At 41.6% G+C, this 23347-nt stretch overlaps 1 protein-coding gene across 1 annotated transcript in view; it reads left to right on the top strand.

Annotated features, from left to right (window-relative positions):
- The window catches only part of adss2 (adenylosuccinate synthase 2), a 30957-nt gene that overhangs the window by 4522 nt on the left and 3088 nt on the right, over positions 1-23347 (top strand). The window contains exons 2-12 of the mRNA XM_085799609.1: positions 7646-7748; positions 9253-9321; positions 9434-9484; positions 9663-9729; positions 14836-14943; positions 15469-15550; positions 16754-16880; positions 19836-19990; positions 20661-20785; positions 21187-21284; positions 21743-21892. Of these exons, the coding sequence (XP_085655735.1) occupies positions 7646-7748; positions 9253-9321; positions 9434-9484; positions 9663-9729; positions 14836-14943; positions 15469-15550; positions 16754-16880; positions 19836-19990; positions 20661-20785; positions 21187-21284; positions 21743-21892 (1135 nt within the window). The remainder of the gene's footprint in view (positions 1-7645; positions 7749-9252; positions 9322-9433; positions 9485-9662; positions 9730-14835; positions 14944-15468; positions 15551-16753; positions 16881-19835; positions 19991-20660; positions 20786-21186; positions 21285-21742; positions 21893-23347) is intronic.

The following is a 23347-nucleotide window of genomic DNA, read 5'->3' as shown; positions in this document are numbered from 1 at the left end:
CTGGAGCTTCCTTGTGTCCACAGTCTTGCTAAAGCTGGAGACGTGTAAAAATACCACATGGTCCTGTCCTGCACACCCACCGGTCCCCTCCCCTCCATACATTACTATGTGCAGCGCTGATAGCGTTGATCTTTTTATAAAATGGGCTTTGCCAGCAGTCCTGGCTCCGTGTCCCTTACCGTGGAGAGACCTCTGAGATCCTAGAAGTCACAGCTGGGGTTTCAGAGTAACGAGGGGGTGTGTATCTGCAAACACATGTGTGGCAGCATCGTCATCGTTGAGAAATATCATGTGTCCATATCAACTAGGGTGTGGTGCTGTGTTGGTTCACTAAACAAAGTTAGAAGACATGATGGATAAGTTACAGATGTCAAAAGAGTAATTTATTGCATTGAAAGTAAAGTAAGCAAAATCCAAGTAGAAATTCCTAAGGTCTTGTTTCGCCAATGTGTGTTTTTGTCATTTAATATGTTTGTAAATCAAATCTATTCGCTGGCTGAACTATAAAATTATTATTATTATTTGAATTTCCTCTGGAAAAAGTATAATGGGTAGGCTATTTGTGAATATCTTCTGACATTTTAGAGTCAAAGAATGACTGAATGATAAAATAATCTGTTTTGGCTGTTTCTAAATTATCTCTGGCGTTTGGCATTTGGGGTGGAAATGTCAGCGTGGCTGTTGGCCCTGTGATAGGGTGTGTGGGATAATGTGGTGTCTCCTCTCATCAAAAATGACTGAAGAGTTAAAATTATTTCTGTCTATGCCACTTTCATCCAGCAACATGGTGAAGTGCATGTTGTTCAACGAGATCTGGCTGTAGAGCTGTGCACTTAGTGGTTGGTTGAAGCCTGTTGGAAATGACACATTTGTACAGGAAAACACACAAATTAGGAAGTTTTGGTATGAAGGCAAGTACAGTAGATGGACATGTGGTTAAACAAGCTCATCAAGTTATTATGTCAAACCTGTAGGAACAGTTTTCTTAGGCATCCATTATATTTACCCCGTGGGCTTAGTGTTGTAATGATACATGGTTTCTTAAGAGGCACGTGTAGCTTACCTATTGTAACTTTAGCTAGAGCTGAGGTTCGGTTGGAGCCCTCCCACTGCACATTTTAGTAAATAGAGATTTAATTGGGACATCTAATGAAGATATATTGTGTGATGATTAGTTTTTAGAAGCATGATAAATTGTTAGTAGAAACATCAGTCATGGGAAGAACTGTGTCTCCGTTTTAAAGATCGAGACAAACTTCTGGTATACTATTATCTTGATTAAAATCTGACACGTTCACACACACACACACACACAGTAAAACTGTGGTGACAATTTGAATACATGACGTCATTTAGACAGGATGGTGGTGTCAGAGCGTCCTGGACACAAGACGTTGATATTTTGGCCTGATTTTCAGATGTTTATTGTCAAAGTTAAATATAGTCATACACTGACAAGATGGCTACGTCTTCTATCTTTACTTCCGGTCTATAGGGTCGCACAGAAAGCAGAGGAGAGAAACATCGCAGTGAACTGACAAAAGTAGCTCCAGTTTCTTAATAATAACATCTAAAGTGTTGGTGGTTTCCAGCCGTGCATCAGGGCATGAACCTGAGACCTTGAACCTATTCAGGGGGCGGTTTCTGTTTTCACCATGGCCATGGCACCCTGCTGCTCGGAGACACACTGTTGTACACAACATGTGTTTCATGCAGGATAATGAACAGTGTTTCAGTCTTGTTCTCTTTGATGCAAGAAAAATCCATAATTTATTTTGGGTGGACGGGGCATTTTTGCCTTTAATTGATAGTTTTTAGTGGAGAGAGAAAGGAAATGGGGAGGCAGAGAGAGGGGGAATGACACGCAGCAAAGGATCGGGGTTGGATACGGGGGCCGGCTGCAGCGAGGACTATAGCCTCTAAAAATCCACAATTAATTGTTGTTGTAAAGTTCATCTACATCATAAATTGGGCTGCAACTGTTTAGCTAATTAATCTTTTTTTTCTGAAGTGAAAATGCCAGATGCTGATCCTTTATTGTAATAAACTCATTTATACACAAAGCGATCATTCAGGCAGTCAGGTCAGGAAATTAAATTGGTGATTAAAAATAATTATTTGTTTCCCTTTTGTATGCAAATGTGTTATATGAAGATAAAATCATTTCCCAAAGTTTTCCCAAAGGTCCTGATATAAAAACTCACAAGAACAAGCCAAGACAAAACAATACACATCCCATTGCACACAACATAACACAACCTCAGCAACAAAACAAACAGTAAGTAATAGTTTATTACTGAAAACATGTACAATTTGTTCTAAGATAAGAGACAGAGTTGTTTTCGAGGCAAATGCAGAGACTGCTTGCTGAAAAACTGCCCTCGACAGGAACGCGCATCAGCTGTTTTGCATGAATTTACCTCTAAAACAACTCTGTCTGGTAACGTTCTGTTATTATCTCATAGCGTGGTGAATGTGCAGGTCACAACTAGTCCACGAGAGCGTTTTGGAGTTGTTGGATTGTGTATTTGATGAGTTTGATGAGGGAAACCAAGAAATCCCATTAGCCTCCGTAGCGTAGCTCTGAGCAGCTCGCGGCTCTGCTCCGCCATTCTAAAAACAGCTTGCACCGACAATTAAAGGTAACGAACCTACTGCTAAAACTATAGGGATTATGGCAATGGGCCAAAATGTTGAACTATCCCTTTAACGAGATCTCCGTTCTATTATAGTGATGACCAGACAGTGAGCCAGCACGTCTGGTACCAAGAGGAGTTTCTGACATTACTCATTTTATTACGGACACCTGTGCTTTTTTTTCCTACCGTGACATGTGGAGATGTGGTGGTTTTCCCAGTCTGTCGTCTGATCATCAATAAGCACAAAGGTGTTCATCATCGTCAACGCGCACAATATTAAATCACCAGAGTGAACCTTGTTTGGTATTCGTGCTTTTCTTTTTGGCACTCGAGACGCAGCGGAAACAATCTGTAATAACAACATCTGACATATCATCACCTTATAAAGTTGATGTGATGAGTTTGCCCATTTACACACACACACACACACCCAGCGGACACACGTTCCTGGCCACCTGTTGTAAATGTGAATGTCCCCCCTCCCTCCTCTTTTTTAGTTTCTCACCTTTCGTCTCTGTTTTGGTTTCCAGTAACAGCTGAGGACAATTTCTGTCCCTTTGGCTTCTCTCTCACCTCATGACAACGAGGCGTGAAACCAAAACAATGTGCTGAAAGTCTCTGCACAGCTCCTTCGAGTCGAGGATGATCATTATATTCAGTACGTTTACACAGTACGTTAATGCTCATCGCTTGATTTGAGCGTCTCCTCTGAGTTCTGCTCTTGTCCCAGTTTACATGTAACAGGGAAAATCAAATAATTGATAGGGTCCGTCTCCTCAATAGGTGGCGATATGTGTCGTTTCAACGGGTTAATACAGACCCGTCCCGTGTCTAGTTGACTTTTCTGTCACGTACTAAATAACTGGAAATAAATAACAGTTGTCGATCTGGGCTGAAAATATATATGAATGACTCGGGTCAGGTCGGACTCTCTTGTTTTATATATACAATAACACATCTTCTCACTGATTGCACTATGTGAAATGGACTGAATCGGTGCTAACGCATCAGCACAGGCCGGTTCGGACCGGTTTCTATGCCACACTTTGTGCCGTCTCTACTGTTGTGAAGCATGCGCACATGCATTGTCCAGTTTCAGTCCGATGAAGGCGTTTATACATGCAGAAGAAAACCAGTTTCCAAACGCATTATCTCGGTGTTTAAGGCAGATTTGGAGAAGTCTGGTATTAGTCGGACTAACGCGTTAACATGCACTTCTGTTGTCCTGTTATAGTCAGATTAAGGCAATAATTAGTTTTTTCTTCAACTGTCATGCACACGACTGATTACCTATTTCTAATCACCTGTAAACCATGTCTGCCCTTTCATACCAATAGCTGAGAATTGTCAGACGGAGAAGGAGAAGGTCAGGTTCAGATAGCAAGTCTTAAAGGTGTACAGAAATGGCCGTTTGTCCTGTTTATCGTGCCGAGTTGTCACGAACTGCAACACGAGTTTACCCGAGTGAGGAAAACGAATTTGATTGGTCGTTATCGAGCGGGCGGGATATTCAAAGCTTGGGGCGAGACCGAGCTCGGTGTGTGTGTGTCTCAGACGTTTGAATGACGGATGACGGATCCAATATCAGTGGCTGGTGAATCGTGAGCAGGCTGACGTATTATCCGTGCGCCCGCATTATCCAGTGCGGAAAAAAAAATACACACTTTCATCCCGGATTTAATCAAAAATAGAATTTTGCACAAAGTTTGGCCTACATCGTCTGAAAGATGAGTTATTACACTAATTTTATGACCCAGAGTGGGCTCAAATTCAATTTTCTTCATTCATTTTCTTCAATCATTTAAGAGGTACTAGATAGGGATGTCACGATTATAGATTTTTGTGGTACATTATTGTCAGAGAAATAATTGCGGTATTGATAATTACAATGATAATGCATTAATTAAGAAATATCTATTAATATAGGACCAATTATTAATCCTCCACAGGAAATGTTTGAAATATTCAAAATTATCAATTTTTTTTAGGTTTATTTACATTTTTTAAATTTTATTTTATTACAAATTGCACACTAACATGTACATTTCTACCAATTCAGTGTTACATTAGATTAATTAAGAGGGTAAATTAACCCAATATCTGTGCATTTACAGTACCTTTACTTTGGCGTACAAAGACGGGTGGGTATCCTGCAGGTGTTGATAATAAATATTAGATGTATTTCCTCCTCGAGCTGCTACTTTTTCGTGCATGTTTTACAGGCTGGCGTCTCTGTTCTACAACTCGCACAGAACGAAAACAAAGTTGGTTCCGACAAAATCTTTTTTTGGAAAGTGACAGTATTTTGGGATCTTTACGATTGATTAATTGTGATGTTTAATACCGCGATTAATTGTGAAAACAAGTAATTGTGACGTCCCTATAGTACTTGATAAACAGTATCAGTTTATCAGCCTGGTGTTCAGCCTGTGATGTATTTTTGCCCCCGTGGGCCACGTTGGACCACCTCTTATTACCCTCCCGTTCCGCAGCGGGGCACAGGCCACACGCACAAGAGCCAGAGATTGAGTATCAGAAGTTGAGTTTCTCGACATGGGAGTAAGAAGCCGATCATGGGACTTGTATGAAAAGCGGAGTTAGGTTCTGTGTGTGGGGGCTGGGGCGGATCGTAAAAGCATCTAAAAAGGAGAGGCATCTGCCCCCCACCCCCCTCCCATCCCCTCATTCCCACCCCTCTCCACCTTCAGGGTACTGCCGTGTCCAGGAATAACCCCTTGTGGCCGAAGCACATGCTGGGCTTGATTTATACCCACCGGCTACGGCATTAGGAACGCATCCCAGTCACAGGACAGACTTGTTGAGTTGGCACCGCAGGTTAGTGAGCAGTGACGCAAGCTGCCGAGGCATGAATGGATCTGCAGCTGCGTTATCATCACAGCAAAAAAAAAAACCAACAACTAAACATAATACCTAGAATACTTTCCTTCACTCATCTGTCCCTTCCTTTTTTCCCTCAGGTCCTTATGGCAAATCATCCTCTTGTTTTTGGGGGTTTTTTTTCCATTTGTGTGTTTGTATCTTAGCGAGCTGCAGAGTGTGACCTCCATGGCTCTGAAATCTAAAGCGTAACGTCAACAGGGGCAAAGCAGGTCACATTGTGACGCTCTTCTGTGAGGACTCGCTGTTCCTTCTCCAGGCCCCACTTTTGCATTTTTAACTCCTCTCTCTCTCTCTCTCTCTGTCAGTGGTGCTAAATCATGCGCAGGCCTGCACGCATCATCCACATTAGCACCTCAGTAGATGCATACTGTCTGTAGGCTTTGCATGTTTGAACGACGCACATGTTCTCCCGTTGAGACTAAAACATGTAAAAAGGCCTGTGCAGTTGTCACAGGTGGCTGTTACAGTGTTTCTTTGACTCCAGATGGTTAATTTAACTCAATTTATTAAAAAGCATGAGGAGAAACACTGGAATACAATGATATATGATTACATAAACACACAATAAGGCAGTTGTTCCCAATCTTTTTTGGCTCGTGACCCCATTTTGACATCACAAATTTCCGGCGACGTCTGTCAATCAAGATGCGCCGGCTCAGATATTTTTACATGCTGCATTTTATCTGAACTCGATTTATATCCGAGAAAGTGAAAGTATAGAATACAGTTGTTTAAGATTGTGTGTGGTGTTTTTAATCATCATTTTAAAAAGAATAATAATTAGTTAAATCAGTCATTTTTTTAATCAATTACTACAGTAGACATTTCAGGCAACCCCACGTGGGGCCCCGACCTCAAGGTTGAAAAACACTGCTATAAGGGCTCAGTCCTGTGTTTTTTATTCATAACCCGACCCCTAAAAAACACAAAACAAGACGCTACTACTATACTGTGGCACGTCATCGTATGGATTGTCAGAGAGGAGTGGTAAAAAAGTAAAATTTATTATGGATATTATGGATTTACGTTGAATTTTGGACATCATACGGTATGCTGTAGCAGACATGACAATGTGTGACTAAGGTGCAAATCAACAGTAATGAAGTAATGTATGAAAACATAACAGCTACAGCTTTTTGGAAATGGTGCACATGGTGGTGATTTTAAAATCCTTATTAAAGGCGAAAATGCTAATATTTAGGTCTATGCTTGGAGTTTATCATGCACCAATATTTCGTCACTGATTAATCTCTGAATCCATGCAATGAATATGATATTCCCAATTCAAGGTGATGTTTTCCAGACATCTTCTTTACTTCAACCAGCAAAGACATTCAGAAAAAAGTTGGAGAATCTCAGCTCAGCATTTTTGCTTTTGTGTAACAGAACAAGTCGGATGAATTGTATTAAATGTCACATGTTGTTAAAAAGTTTCTCATGAGGTCATGGCCTTTATCTGATAACAACAGGTGAGTCAGAGAGTTGTTAAAATGCACGCCGTAGTGAAATGTGTAACGAAGTTCCAGCTCGCCCAGTCGGAGCAGTTCATTTATCGGCTAAGAAGCGATAGCATGTGATTAAACTTCCTTTGTTGGAGCCTGGTGATGGATGGTGACTGTTCTTTTTCTGAATGTATGCGTGGGGGAGCAGCAGGTCCTGACAGGACACGTCCTTGGTTTTGGATGTCGATGTTGAGACTGGAGGGATTATCCCCGTCACGTCCACACACACAGACACACACAATGTTCAGTTCACAGAGCCAACTCTCCGTTTGACTTTTCCCTGGTTGCTCGGAACAACATTTTGTCAGTTCGTTTACATTGAAGTCGAACCTTTAACTTGAGATCTGAGTGCACAGCGAGTCTCTAAGCAACAGCAGCAGAGACGCAGACACACACGACGACTAACAGACGGGTGGACAGTGGTTTGTGTATTTGCTTGTTGCTACCTGCCAAACTATTTTCCCTCCCTCGCAGCTCCACTAAACAAAGTTGCAGAGCCCACATCGGCCTCATGCCTCGTACGTTTCTCTTTTTTTTTTCTTCCTTGTCTGTGTTTGTCTCCTCTCATCGCTCGTTGTTTTCTTTTTTTTTTTTCCTCTGCAGGGCGGCAACAATGCAGGACACACTGTGGTGGTCGACTCGGTGGAGTACGACTTTCACCTCCTCCCCAGCGGCATCATCAACCCCAAGGTCACTGCCTTCATTGGTGTGTAATGTAACACTTCACACTTCACACACACATTCATACTCAGATCCAAGGCCGTCCTTTCTTGCTATTTTCTTGATGAAGCGATGGAGAGACTTGTCGCCGCTCTCACAGCCTCCATTTTGGCGACAGCTCCACTGAGTGTGTGATCAGCTTGACTCGGAGCCAGACTGCAGACGGCCACGCCACATCCACTCATCTGCAGTAACTTCATTAGCTAATGGCATCTTACTCTTTCTTTCTTTCCTTCTTTCTTTTTTTCTGGCTCCTCTCCCTCTGCACATCTGCATGATGCACTCTATGGCCGTATGATCCGTCGATACTTAATCACATCTCTGCTTTTTCCTCGTCGAGATGCGGCGCATTAATGCTCCTCTGCAGCCTGGAAACACTCAGAGTCTTGCAGCAGAGTGCAGCAAGTATGACATGCACCTGGATCGATGCTGCACTTTGCATTTATTATTTTCATAGTTTTTTCATAGATTTGTTCAAATATTCAGTTTAGATTTTTACAAAAACGCTTGTTTAAACAGCGATACGACAAATGTACGAGCTGCTACACACACACATACATACCAAACTAAGCTGCAATGTTTTTATTACCAACACTTGAACCACACCTTGTCTTTCTCAAGTACATGTGACAGATGTATTCTTGTTGTTCGTCTGCAGTACATCCCACACCTGGTAGTTATCCACTATGGATTGTGATTTAGTGTCTTTACCATCTTCATTTTTGACCTTATGAAGCTATGAATGTTAGAGATGTTTCTACAGTTCAACCAGGACAAACAGAAGTCACTGGTTCTTCTCAATATCACATTGCACCTGAAAAATGCATCTTACCATCTGAAGAACATTGTGAGAGTGCGACCGTTTGTCTCTCAGAGAGTCGACTACACGCTGTTTTTATTTGCAAGACTGACGATTGTAACGTTATGTTCTGTTTTCTGGTCTCCCCTAATAAAAAAATCTCAGCTGACTGCTCCAAAACTCAGCTGCTCGGAAAAGAGTCTCTGTTCAGGCTAACTGTCTGCTTCAGAAATGATTTTAAGATTTATGGGGGTTTTTTTGTTCTTTTTTTAAAGCTCTTAATGTTCTTAGTCCTACTTACTGTATTTATCAGATTTGTGCTTTTATCGTACAGTATAAACCTCCAAGAGCCCTCTGGTCTTCTGGTTGTGGTCCTATAATTAAACACAAAGTCACAAAACTCATAGTCATGTGTCTTTTGATCACTCAGCAGAAAGAACCAGCTTTTTCGTCTGGCTTTTTATCGACTTTATTAATTTTTTTTAATCTACTTAATCTAAGTTGTTTTATTTATTTGTCTTTTTATTCCATTCCAAATTCTTTTCCTTTTAATACAAGACTATTGATGTTGGCTTTGATTTAGTGGATCAGAAGCCAGAAATCTGTGTAAATGATGTTTAGTTACTGAGTATTTGATGTTTGTATTTTTTTTTGCATTCATTGTTGTTTTGCTTTATTTATTTTACCTCAGGCAATGGTGTCGTGATCCACCTTCCAGGCCTGTTTGAAGAGGCAGAGAAGAATGAACGTAAAGGAAAAAGTGAGCGACTATGCACACACACTATGCACACACTACACAACAACATGTGACTGTGCTTTCATGTGCAGTTTGGAGACTCACAGTGTGTTTGTGTGTTTGTGTGTGTGTGTAGGTGTGAAGGGCTGGGAGAAAAGGCTGATCATCTCAGACAGAGCTCACATCGGTAAGTCCTCCCAGGTCCAGGCTTGGACTTCTTTTATCTTTTTAATCTATGTGTGAATGTTTTTGAATGTGTGCATGCAAAAAAAAAAAAAAAAGTGTGAGGGTGTGTGTTTGTGTGTGTGAGTCCTGCTTCTTTGAGGTGCGTGAGAGTGTGTGTCCCCTCTCTCCCTCCTCCGCAGTGTTTGACTTCCACCAAGCGGTTGATGGCGTTCAGGAACAGCAGAGGCAAGAGCAAGCAGGCAAGAAGTAAGAAACCTGTCGCTTTGAAAAACGGCTGCAGCACACATGCACACACACACACACACACACATGTACACACACACACACACACATGCAGGTTTAATCAGCCGTTGCATATGTCCTGGGAAAAAAAATGTTGAGTAATTTCAATGGATTTCGCTGTTGTGAGTCACCACCAACACCCTGTTCGACATTTTTGTGAGGTGCAAACACCTTTGGATGTCGATCAAATATTTAGACTGTGTTTGCAAACAGAATGGAGTGTAAAAGGTCACGGATTTAAAAAAAACTTCTTGCTTTGCTCATCTTTAATCGTGTAAGCCAGGGGTTCCCAAACATTTTACCCCACGACCCCCAAAATAACGGTGCCATAGACTGTGACCCCCACTATCTCTGGAGGTGCCATGCAATAGGCGTATCCAAACACGGGCGTAACGACTACACAAAAGAACAGAACAGCCTTACAGCAAGGATGTGATTTTACATAGAGCAATTTACTCTAAGATGAAAGCAGAATACCTCAGTCCAAGTAATATCCATGTAACTTAGAAGTGAACATTGTTGCTGTCATGTGCAAACTTAATTTTGACACATTACATTAGAAGAAGTAGATCTCAGTCAAAGTAATATCCATAAACCGTAGTACTGAGTAAACATGTGAACATTGTTGCTGTGCAAATTTACATTTTGGGAATTACTATGTTTCAGCGTTCATCTCTCCTAATGAGAAGGTTTAATTTTGGAGACGGCCACTCAGAGATCATCTTCCACATTTTTTAGACACGATCTGTAGTCAACTAAAGATGAGGAGGAAAATTCATTTGCATGGTTTTATTTTTAATTTTAACTAGTACTTTTATCTTTTTTTACGACTACAGCTAAAATGCGGTATTTCTAATAATTTTTTTAATTTGATTTCTGGAAATCATCTCGCCGCCCCACTCTCATTGCCTCGCAACCACCACTTTGGGAACCCCTGGTGTAAGCCACTGTCACCTCTAACTGACGATGGCTGATCCACTGTCTCCATTACAGATAATGTTTGGCGTGCGTTGCAGATGACGTTAATTCTATTCACATTTTCAATGACAATCAGCCGATAATGATCCCTATACTGCACCAATATGTGTTCTCACAGTGACACACTCGTGCATATAATGTGAGTGCTGCTCTGCCTGGAGAGGTCAGACGGACCTGAGCTGTCGAGCAGGTTACAGACAGAATAAACCAGTCTGGTTCCTGTTTGGACTCATATTTTTAGACTCTTCACTAAAGTCTGAAGTGTTTCCTGTAGTAAATCAACGCATTCTCCACTGTGTTTCGTTCCACACTGTTTTAAAAACAATTTAGCTCTGGTGCATTATTTTGCCCAGGCAGTGAACCAGACCGACGTATGTGAGGAATGTTAAGCCGAGTCTGAGGAGCGCTCAGAATATTAAGCTCAAGAGAGGCCGAGTGTATCCCTGTTCAAAGCTGGGTTGTCTTTACCAGCTCAGCAACCAAAGCCCCGAACACCCAGCCAGCTACTCTGTGTGTGTGTGTGTGTGTGTCTGTGTGTTAGAGAGAGAGAGAGAGAGAGAGAGAGAGAATGCATTTCCAGCACGGTGCCTTAATGGCACAGTCATTATAAGCTTTCAGCAGGTTGCTCAACAAGCTGGTGGATTTGCCGTCCTGCTGCTGCTGCTGCTGCTGGTCGTCAGAGCAGAGTTTAGTCACTGGGCTCCAGATTTATAGAAAATTATATAATCAGGGGAAATTTAGTTTTGTAAACTTGTATGTTGAAGTTTGTAAATATTAACTCTGCACCTGCTGCCAGCCTTCAGGCTTAATTAAAGTGTTTCTGCCTGAAAACTCTGTTTTACATGTCTGTACACGGTCTGAGATGTTTCCTGTAGCGATTCTTTTATGAACTGTACAAAAAAAGCAAATATCTAGAAGATTAAAGACCAAAGAGAAACAATTATTTACCTACAGAACTCTATGGCTACGTTCACACTTCAGTTACAAGTGATCTCAATCCGATTTCTTGGCTCAAATGTGACAGACATGTGATATACGATTTGCTTTTGACAGTGTGAACAGCACAAGTCGCATTGAATCTGACATTTTCGAATCAGATTCAGGCCACTTTCAAATGTGGTCCTGAATCAGATTCAGATCCGATTTTTTCCAATGTGACCCCAGTGTGAACAGCTAAGACGGATTTGATGCGACTTTTACACTTTACTTTAGGTTTTGTTTTAAGAAGCGGTGGCAGGACCACATACTGTACACACGCCATGCACACACACAGCAATAAAAAAAACGGCTTGATAAAACATTGGACAATTTGACGTGCAGCGGTGTGTGTTTACCGACAACAGAACAGCTGTAGTGAGAACGTGAGCGCTGAAGGAGAGGAGATTATAAATAAAAAGGACACTTTGGGTTGTAATAACCTTGTTGACGTTGTTTCTTAATAAACTGAACGCTGCTTTAGGAGGTTTAAAGTAATGGTAGCCTAACTGAAACTAAAATACAGAGTTTAGCATTTTTTCTTCACTCTTTTCCTCCTCAGCAGCTGCTCAGACATTTTCCAGCTTCCATTTCACAGACATTTCGAAATAAAAGTGAAAATAATCATTCCCTCTATGTTTCCTGTACAACAGCTGTTGCGCCTGGCGTCGTTGTTATTGTTCTTTTGTGCGTGTGGGTCAGTTTGGAGCCGCAAACCGCTCACACTGGAATCTGATATACAGTAGGCCACATTTTAGATGGTAATGTGAAGCCAAACAAAAAATCTGAATTGAGCATTAAGGCTTGTAGTGTGAACGTAGCCTAAAATGTAATGTAAATATGCATAAACATCAGTTCAGAGTTCAAAGAGGATCTTTATAAAACCACTGACTTACAAGCTTAAATGTACCATTTACAAAATGTACAAAACCCATAGAACAAGTGAAACCAACCCTTATCATTCATTTCATGTACTGTATAACACTTTGTTTTAGTAACTATAGAAACACAACACACATACACCTGTGTAAAATGTTGTCCTTTAACATGACACAGCAGCTAAGATCAGTGTCGCATCTGTATGTTCATTTTGAGGACACTCAGTTGTATGTTACTGTATATTTCACTCTGAGTCTGTTGCATGTCTGTGGATCCATTTATTTCTGTGACAAACTGTAACTGTGTTTTATGTTTTTATTATTTGTTGTTGGTTTGCTGAGTTTCTATTTCAAGAATTGTATTTATTTATTTGTCCAACAGCTACAGTTCATTTTCAAATCAAGATTTTACCCCTTTTTTTTTTTAAGTCTCTCTCCCTTAAGTCTCTCTCCCTTAACTCAGGTTTCAATGTTTGTGAGCAGTTTCTTATCTAAAACATTTGCATGTAAATAACTGTATTGGGTTTTTTTTAGCACTTCCTCCACCACCAGCAGCAACACGTCTCTAAAGTGTGTTGTTGGTCTGACTTTTGGTTCATGTTCACCGAGCTCATCATCCACACGTGGAGTCTGAATTCTGCATGTTTCTATTAAGACTGCTGCTAATGATGAAACCCAATAAGCACATAGGATCTCTGGCTATTTGCATTCAGTAGTTTGCATTTGAGAGAGGGGGGGGGAGTCGGGGTGGGAGGGTGAGAAAATTTTGCTGCGCCAGGTCCTTCCTTTTAATAGGCCGAGCTACAGTAGGAGAGGTGCTCGTTGACTTGTGTCATATGTAAATGGTTAACTAGTTGAACATGTTATTTGAGTAGTCCTCCTCTTACATAAAGAGAGCAAACTGTGTCCATAAAAAGTCGACCGAGCTTCACAGTGATACATCTGTGTGTGAGGACATTTTAGTGTTGAGACTAATGAGATGCAAAAAAAGAAAAAGGGTGACAGTGTTGAGCAACAGCACTGAGCTGTTCAGATAAGTTTCTGTCACATGTTTGCACTCACTGCTCAGTCAACAGCTCTTTCCACTCCACCAGGCTGTGGTTAAATGTCACGTTATAGGTATGAGAAGGTAGATCTAATGTCCACTGTACACTAAAGTGAACTCACAGCTCCAAAACACTTCCTGTTTCAGCTCTTTGGTCCTGTGGGTCGGCCTGGATGTGTTAAAGACGTGGTTCCCAAATGGTTGACCAATTTTCCAGTCATGGAAAACACATGGAAAATTAGAAAAAATAGTCAAATATCCTGACAAAAGCTTGAGATGTCCTGGAAAATTATTTTTCACAGAGCTCTATTTGACTTTTTCAGACCCCACCAAGGATTTATTTTCCAAAAAAAAGTGGCTAGCGAGGAGCAACAGAATGCTGTTGTAGGCCTGGTTTAAAAACAAAAAACATGTTTGCGTCGTTCTATGAAAACTTCGTCATGATTTCTAAGCATGTACCGTAAGAGATTATTTCATAGATAAGTTAGAGACATAGACTGCACATCTTTAAATTGGACTTCTAGGGGTGAGAGAGAAATAAATGTAGAAACAAGCTGGTTAAATGTACAACAAAAAAAATGAACAACAAAAGAACAGTTCTCCAAAGCATGAATGGGACGGAGGATGTATTAGTGCAGTGTTTTTCAGCCTTTCACCTTAAGTCTCTAGTAATTGATAAAAGAAATAAGATTTTGTTTTTTTAACTAATTATTATTCTTTTTAAATATATGATTAAGAACACCACACACAATCTTAAACGACTGTATTCTATATTTTCACTTTCTCAAATAGAAATCGAGTTCAAATGCAGCATATTAAAATATCTGAGCTGGCGCATCTTGATTGGCAGCTGCGATCACGTGACTGCACGGGGTCGCCAGAAATGTGTGCTGTCAAAATGGGGTCACGAGCCAAAAAAGGTTGGGAACCACTGTATTAGTGTATGTATGGCGCACAGTAGTAACATGTCTGTCAGACTGTAGCAGCTGGAAAAGTGTGGGAGTGGGAACCCTGAAAGAGCTCTACAGTAATAATATGGATGATATGATGAATCATGAAACTTAATCGAAAGAAAAACATGTTGTTGTAGATTGAGACATCACTTGTTAATTCTACATCTATTTTTATTTCTCCCTCTCTCTCTCTCTCTCTCTCTCTCTCTCTCTCTCTCTCTCCTCACTTGACCCTGTCCAGCCTCGGGACAACGAAGAAGGGAATCGGACCGGTGTACTCGGCCAAAGCTGCGCGTAGCGGCCTGAGGATATGTGACCTGCTGGCCGACTTCACCCAGTTCTCCGACAGGTCTGTTCCAACAGGACGGGATATTAAATGTTGTGTGATGGAGGGTCTGATGAAATCATTTACATTTAAATGTGTTTGATCGTTGAGTAAGGATTACTGATTAATTAAAGTCCATGAATAATGTATTTGTTTATGTAATGTTTTACCCTTTGCCTTTCGAACCGGTGAAACTTCACCTGCATTTCGACCTGTTAAGAAATATTCAATGAAAGTTGAATGATTAAAAGCAAGACTAATCTTAAACTGCTTTATAAAACTATCAACAACAGTTGTTTTTTTTAACAACTTAAGGCCAAGGAAGAAATCAATATTGAGCTTGACTGACTGGTTGAACCAAACTCCTCAGCCCCTCCAGTAAATAAAGGCTGTTTTGTTCCAGCATTTAGTTCCTGGTACTTGTGGTTGATATGGACCAGTGCATCTCTGAAACGGCACGGCATGGCACCAGTGGTTTTATAAACATGGCGTCACACAAGGTGCAGGTGGAGGAAATAACTAAAAACTGACGGCTGCCACCTGTTGCAGGTATAAAGCACTGGCCCAGCAGTACAAGGCCATGTACCCGACTCTGGAGATCGACATCGAGGGAGAGCTGATCAAATTAAAGGTAATAGAAATGATGAGAGAAAACTAAAAAACATTTATCTTTGCAGTTAAAGGACAATTGCATGTAAATTCAACCTGGAGCTGTAGTTTCATAATATTTTAGGTCTAAAAGAATGAATCTGAAGATTTTCTTACATGCAGTAGCTCTGTCTGTCCCCACATCGCCACAGTAGTGTATAATGGGAGCGGACTAGGCTGACTTAGGCTGTTTAGGCTATTTACATCCCACAAAACTACAATTTTTTCCACGGACAACGTCAGATGGCTTCAAACATACACCAAGGGGTTTGTTTACTTCAAGAAAGTGGACATGTTTGTAAACGTAGCTGTAACACAAAGTCTCATGCAAGATCAAGTTGACGCGCTCAGCATGTTTATAGGTAGAATAAACCATATAGCCAGATTTACTCTTACTGCTACGAAAGCGTCGAGCCTCCGAGTTGATATTCCTTTGCTGATAAAACAAGTGAGAGCTTGAGACGACCTGTAAACATTGTGAGAGCATCAACTTTACTCTTGCTCGACTTTGTATTACAGCTACATTTTTACAAACATGTCGGCTGTGTAAAAGAAAATGCGGTTTTGTGGGATGTAAACAGTCTAACAGCCTAAGATCTGTCCGCTACCATTATACGCTGCCCTGGCGATGTGGGGACAGACAGTGCTAGACTACTGCAAAACAGAAGCAATTAGCTCATTCATTTGAGAGAGAGACAGTCAGTCAGACACAGAGACAGGGAGAATCATTGCAAAGTCAAAAATTGTCAAAAATAAAAGGTTCAAAAGAGAGTTCTGCTTGAAAATGTCTCCTTCACTTTAAACCTGTTTTTCTCAGAATTATCCTCCCAGAATGCTGAATTTGGAGAAAACATGCTGTATTCAAATGAGGATAACTAAAAAGTGGAACATGCTACAAACTCACTTTTTTTCATGGTGAAAGTAGAGAGTCTCCCCTTTCATTCGAGATATTCTGTGTCATTCTCGTCATAGCACAACATATTCTGTGGCTGTTTGAAAAGTAGTAGAAATCCTCAAAGGTGCTAGCACTGGATGGCTGTACACTGAGGGAAAAAAACTCTGCCAGTGAATGAGTTAGAAAATAAAATCTTCAGATTCATTGTTTTCAGATCTAAAATATTATGAAACTAGAGCCCCAGGTTGAATTTTCCTGGAATTGTCCTTTAACATTCGTCTGATTTTGTAGGACTACGTGGAGCGGATCAAGCCCATGGTGAGAGACGGCGTGCACTACATGTACGAGGCGCTGCACGGTTCTCCTAAGAGGATCCTGGTGGAGGGAGCCAACGCGGCGCTGCTGGACATAGACTTCGGTCAGTACATCGCTGTGTGTGTGTGTGTGTACGTGTACGAGGGCATGTGCACGCCTTACTTACTTACTCCAATGTTTGGTTCCCTGTGTTTTCCAGCTCTCCTTCTGATACTAAAAGCCCAACGTGTCTGTGCTAACCTGAGAATAAATGTCATTTTGTACTTGCAAAGCGCTGCTCAGTGCATCTGCAGCGACCCGGTGATGTCGCCACCCCCTTCAAACACTTAAAAGCTTTCTGATGCTCTTTACAAAAAGCCTGCTCGGAGCTCAGACTAGGAACGACGGTAAGTTTCGTGGCTAACCGCTACTGACGTGCTCCGGCATCCGGCTGGCTTGACGTGCACGCTCACAACGTTGAAACCACCTCACTGTGCATGAGCACGAAGGCACCTTTTTATCAGCAGGCTGTCAGTCAGGATCACAGAGCGATCGATACATCCAGAAATATTTCCAGCAGCTGATGTTTGGAAGCATGACACTTTTATTTTTTTTTCCTCTCTCTCTCTGGTAATAACGCCCCAGACTGAATTCACTCAGCTCAAACATATTGTAGTAGTGTGTCACTGTAACGGAGCAGGACTGTCATTACTGAAAACAGCGACAGCACCGAGCAGATTAAATTACAGTCGAGGTTCAGTGCTGGTTATTATCAAAGCACCATGCCTGTAATAACTCTGCTGGTGTCTGGCGCCGTGCCCTGTTTACTGATGGTTAAACAGTCTCTCACTGACTGACTCTATCCGTTCTTATTAGAAATCCTCAACTTTTTTTAATTTGTAATTTTCACAATTGTAGAATAAAAAATAAAATAAAAAATAAATAAAACATGTGCAGGTGAGGTAGAAACCCACTCTTATGCTTATATACTCTTAGACTTATCTTTAAAAGGATAGTTCAACATTTTGGCAAATTGGCATATTGCCATAATCCCTATAGTCATAGCAGTAGGTTCGATACCTTTAATTGTCGGTGCAAGCTATTTTTAGAACGGCGGAGCAGAGCCGCAAGCTGCTTAGAGCTACGCTACGGAGGCTCATGGGATTTCTTGGTTTCCCTCATCAAACTCATCAAATACACAATCCAACATCTCCAAAACGCTCTGGTGGATGAGGTGTGACCTGCACATTCACCGCACTATGAGATAATAACGGAAAGTTACGAGACAGAGTTGTTTTCGAGGTAAATGCAGAGTCTGCTTGCTGAAAAACTGCCCCCGACAGAAACGTGCATCAGCGGTTTTGCATGAATTTACCTCTAAAACAACTCAGTATATCACTACTGTATATATACTCCTCAACTCACTCTTATCAGGACTTATTTTGAATTTGGGAGCATGTAGCTCGTCGTTGTTCAGCTAAAGAGCACTTTGGCAGGAGACACGGCTGCTGATGGACACGCTGGCTGCTGCAGAGATCGAACCGCTTTCTCCTTTGATTACACAACAGCCTCTCTGAACACTGAGGATGATCTGCATGCAGGCAGCTTCCAAAGGAAACACAGTCTTTGTTTGCTTGTTCTTTTCCTTTTCTTTTATTGTGGCGGTCGAAACGCACAAAAGTTTTTTGAATATCTGAATCAGAGGTGTTGTTGTAGCCTGGGAGTGGTTATTATCGTCACCTCTGGGACGTCCTCGGGTACGAGCAGACCAGTAAAAATTGCTTTCAGCTTCTCTGAGTGTTTTGTTCTGTCAGATGGGAAGGGTCCTTTTTTCTTTTCAGGCAGCTCAGTGATCATTTTACTCAAGTCCCCAGGGAGGTATTTCACTTCATTGTATGAACTAAAGTATTTGTCTAATCAGGTGTACTGTCAAGTGAATGATGGAAGGAGCAGAACTAGTTGGCCGAGCACTAGAGCAAACACATCTGGGAACAGCCCGTCGCGACGCAATCTCACAATCACTTTGCCAAGCCCAAAACCACTGCAGGCAAAAAAAACAAAACAACGTTAAACTAGCTGATAAGAGATGAGAAATGAGCTTCCTTCTTCAAACTGAGAGAGAGTGGGAGGGAACGGGTGGAGGAGAAGATACTGTAGTTTAACGTCATGTTTATATGTTTTCTTACTTAAAGGGATAGTTTAACATTTTGGCAAATCAGCCCATTGCCATAATCCCTATAGTCATAGCAGTAGGTTCGTTACCTTTAATTGTCGGTGCAAGCTATTTTTAGAACGGCGGAGCAGAGCCGCAAGCTGCTCAGAGCTACACTACAGAGGCTCATGGGATTTCTTGGTTTCCCTCATCAAACTCATTAAATACACAATCCAACAACTCCAAAACGCTCTGGTGGACAAGTTGTGACCTGCACATTCACCACGCTATGAGATAATAACCGAACGTTATGAGACAGAGTTGTTTTCAAGGTAAATGCAGAGACTGCTTGATGGAAAAACTGCCCCCGACGGGAACATGCATCAGCGGTTTTGCATGAATTTACCTCTAAAACAACTCTGTCTCTTAACGTTGTGTTATTATCTCATAGCGTGGTGAATGTGCAGGTCACAACTTGTCCACCAGAGCGTTTTGGAGTTGTTGGAATGGGTATTTGATGAGTTTGATGAGGGAAACCAAGAAATCCCATGAGCCTCCGTAGCGTAGCTCTGAGCAGCTCATGGCTCTGCTCCACCGTTCTAAAAACAGCTTGCTCCGACAATTAAAGGTAATGAACCTACTGCTATGACTATAGGGATTATGGCGATGGGCCGATTTGCCAAAATGTTGAACTATCCCTTTAACTGAGGCTGTAAATGTCCCGTCGACATGAAGAGATAGGGGACAGAGATGGGGTTGTTTGATATTTTGCAGCGTCTGTCCATACAGTTAGACTGCTCCAAACAAGCCTTCCTACACTTTTTATTTTCTTTTTCGCGGTTGCATGTCTGTTCAAGCGTTATCAATCTTACGGAATAAAAAGACCAGATGTGATCATCAGTCTTCTCTCTGTCCGTGTCGTTACAGGGACGTACCCGTTTGTGACGTCGTCCAACTGCACGGTGGGCGGGGTGTGCACGGGTCTCGGGATGCCGCCTCACAACGTCGGGGAGGTTTACGGCGTCGTCAAGGCGTACACAACCAGAGTGGGCATCGGAGCGTTTCCCTCGGAGCAGAGCAACGTAAGACCACACACACACACACAGTAACTCACACCACCCGTCTTTATGCACTTTATGCAACACTTAGGAGTAAAAATAAGGTCAGAAAATAGTTCCTTATAAAAAATCAACACTTGCTCCCGCGATTTTTTATGTTGAACTTGACTGAGGATCTTCTCCCAGCACCACCTAAAGGAGAATGTGAATGCTGATTAAGCCTTGACAGAAAATAGTTCCTTGTCAACAGAAAAGTTCACACTTCTTTTATTCGAGAAGCAAATTTTTGCAAATTACATCAAGAGGTTTTGATTATTAAAATAATATTTGATTAACTAACAGATAAAGTGACTAATTCATTCAGCCGCCACACCTCCTACTGTCAACACTTGCTCAGGACACAGTGTGACGACCTGTTGGAGCAGTTTTGTTTCCAAACAGCGCCACTTAGAGGAGATTCCTCGCCACTACCTCCAAACCACCGGCCACAGTAAACTTCATTTGTTGCCGTCAGTAAATCTGTCTGTGCCACCTGCTCCTGACTGAAACTGAAGCCTGGACCCAGACACCGACGTCTAATGGCTGAATGTATTTGACTTCAGTCGCTTTTCGGCCGCTGAAGTCACATCAAAAAATAAAGAAGCTTCATAAAATGTTACAGAAAACTGATAAATCTGCACTTGTTGTGTTTTAGGAGACAGGGGAGCTGCTGCAGACCCGGGGGAAGGAGGTGGGTGTGACCACAGGCAGGAAGAGGCGATGCGGTTGGCTGGATCTGGTGCTCATCAAATACGCACACATGATCAACGGCTTCACCGCGTGAGTCTTGTGCCTTTTCTATTGTGTTTTTCCATTAAACACTGCAAATGTCCTTTTTAAATACACTTTATTTATGGCATGTGTTTTATTTAGCCAGTCATTTGCAGCTTCCATCTTTATTTTGAAAGAAAGAAGGAGGGAGCTAAAAAGAAAGTGTCCCTTTTGGGTTTCATTGTCAACATATAAATTGTAATGTTTATAATAATGATTGTAAACTGTAAAAACTGCATTATGAAGCCAAAACAAGGATAAAACATATTCGCACCTCAATGACAGTAAATGAAATATAGAAAATAAAAGAAAAATATACAAAATACTATAAAACAACAAAAGAGTATCATTACTCATGGCCGTTTGTCTCTCAGCTGTTATAAAAAAAGGTTCTTCCTGTTCTCTTCCAGTTTAGCGCTCACCAAACTTGACATACTTGACGTGCTCCCAGAGATCAAAGTGGGCGTAGGGTACAAAGTCGACAACCAAACTATACCTCACTTCCCAGGTGAGCTGACGCCTTCTTCTTGTCCAAATGTGACAACACAAAGCGAGAGAATAACCAACCGAGCAGCTGTTTCTTTTCTTTCCTGTTTCACTCTGCTCCTCCTGACTCTTTGAACTGAGGTCTAAATTGATATTGGCAGTAAATAAAGTGGAGCTGATGCATCTGTGCTGTCGGTGGATATTGTGTGACCTCTGCTTGGCCCGTTTCCTCCTCTTCCTCCTCTTCCTCCTCCTCCTCCTTCTCTTCTTCCTCCTGCTCCACTCTATGTGATTATTTATAGACAGGCTCCAGTTTAAGGCCAAAACATATTGATCTGTTGTCACAACCGTCTGATCGTGGTCTCCTCCTGTAAAGCTAATGGTGTGATATTTCCTCCTCCTCCTTCTCCTCCTCCTCCTCCTCCTCCTCCTCCTCCTCCTCCTCACCCAAACCCCCTCGTCTTATGGATTCTGTGCCAGCCAATCAGGAGGTGCTGCAGCGTGTGGAGGTCCAGTATGAGACGCTGCCCGGCTGGAACAGCGACACCTCGGCTGCTAGAAGCTTCGCCGAGCTGCCGGAGAACGCTCAGAAATACGTTCGCTTCGTGGAGGAGCATGTGGGAGTGCCTGGTACGGTTATTGATTATTGATTATTTGATAGATAGATTACACGCACACACATAGTTTAGTATGTTGTGCATCAGTCTTGTCTACTTTGTTTCTTTGTGTCTCAAATATTTCATCACTTTGCTCCTCTGATGCTTCTGTGTCAGGATCGTCTAGATGTTTTATTCATTTTTTTCCGTCTTTAAACAAATGAACTAAAGAGTTCATTTTCAAAAGCAGATAACTCAGTTTTTTAAAGGTATAATATGTAGGAATTACCCCCATCTAGCGGTGCGGTTGCATATCGTATTCTTCAGACAGACAACAGACGCTGCATGTAACAGGATAAACAAGCCAACGTTGAGTGGCTTTGACCAAAGGGATGAGGCGTAACAAAACAGATGTATCTCAAAAAAATGAAGCTTTATTGAAAACAACACTATGCAAAGAATAATTCACAAGCGTCAGCTCTTTTTTTTTTAAATGGCGTTTATCTGCTTTTGCAAATTAACTCTTCAAATATTGAAATGTCAAATTAAACATGACAGAAAACATATGTTACTGCAAACCACTGTGACAGTGCTTTTTCATATTTAAAGTAAGTCCAACAGAGCACTTTCTAAATGAGTGTTTCACCATCAGCCAAATAATACTCTGTTACCCTCATCACTTATAATAACAATAATAGTTTTATTAGGCAATGAAATACTAATATATTTCACTCTAAATGTCCAAGCCACGGTTTCACATATTAGGGATGTGACAGGATCAAACCAAGCGGAAAGATTTTGTGAGAGTTTGTTGCCGAGACAGACGGTCATGAATAAAACAAATGGTAAATGGACTTGCACTTATATAGCGCTTTTCTAGTCTCTTGGACCACTCAAAGCGCTTTACACTGTTGGTCACATTCACCCTTTCACACACATTCATACAGCATACAATTTAGAAAACTTTATTGTCAAATAAACAAATCAACAAGTCAACCATGATCACATAATAACAAAATATACATACATACAGGTAACAACCGCACTTCAAGATCCCCTTTACTGTGTCTTGTTGATTATAGAAATGGCATTGGGGATAAAGGAGCCCTTGTAGATCTTTCTCTTTGCCAGAGGTACTCTATACCGCTGCCCTGAGAGGAGTACCGTATTTTCCGCACTATAAGGCGCACTTAAAAGCCTTTAATTTTCTCAAAAAACGACAGTGCGCCTTATAATACGGAGCGCCTTATATATGGATCAATTGGTTAATTGGTTGATTCATACTCGGCTCCATCTAGGGGATGCATAACGTAACCCCAGTTTGACTGCAGTATCTTCTATTCTACCGTAGATGACCAAATAGTCGCCCGCGTGCAAATACGCGCCTGTGCTCTAATAGCCGCCGGGGTCCGAGCTCCTTTGGCAAAATAAACGCCGGTTCAATTAAACGCCCGGGCGATTAAGTGTTTATCAAAGCCTTGCACAGAAA

Source organism: Trachurus japonicus, chromosome 15 (genome assembly GCF_045865225.1).
Source record: "Trachurus japonicus isolate A0001 chromosome 15, Traja_1.0".
In the NCBI taxonomy this organism is placed as follows: Eukaryota; Metazoa; Chordata; class Actinopteri; order Carangiformes; family Carangidae; genus Trachurus; species Trachurus japonicus.
Note: the sequence above shows the minus strand (reverse complement) of the source record. Positions and strands in the feature narration are given on the sequence as shown.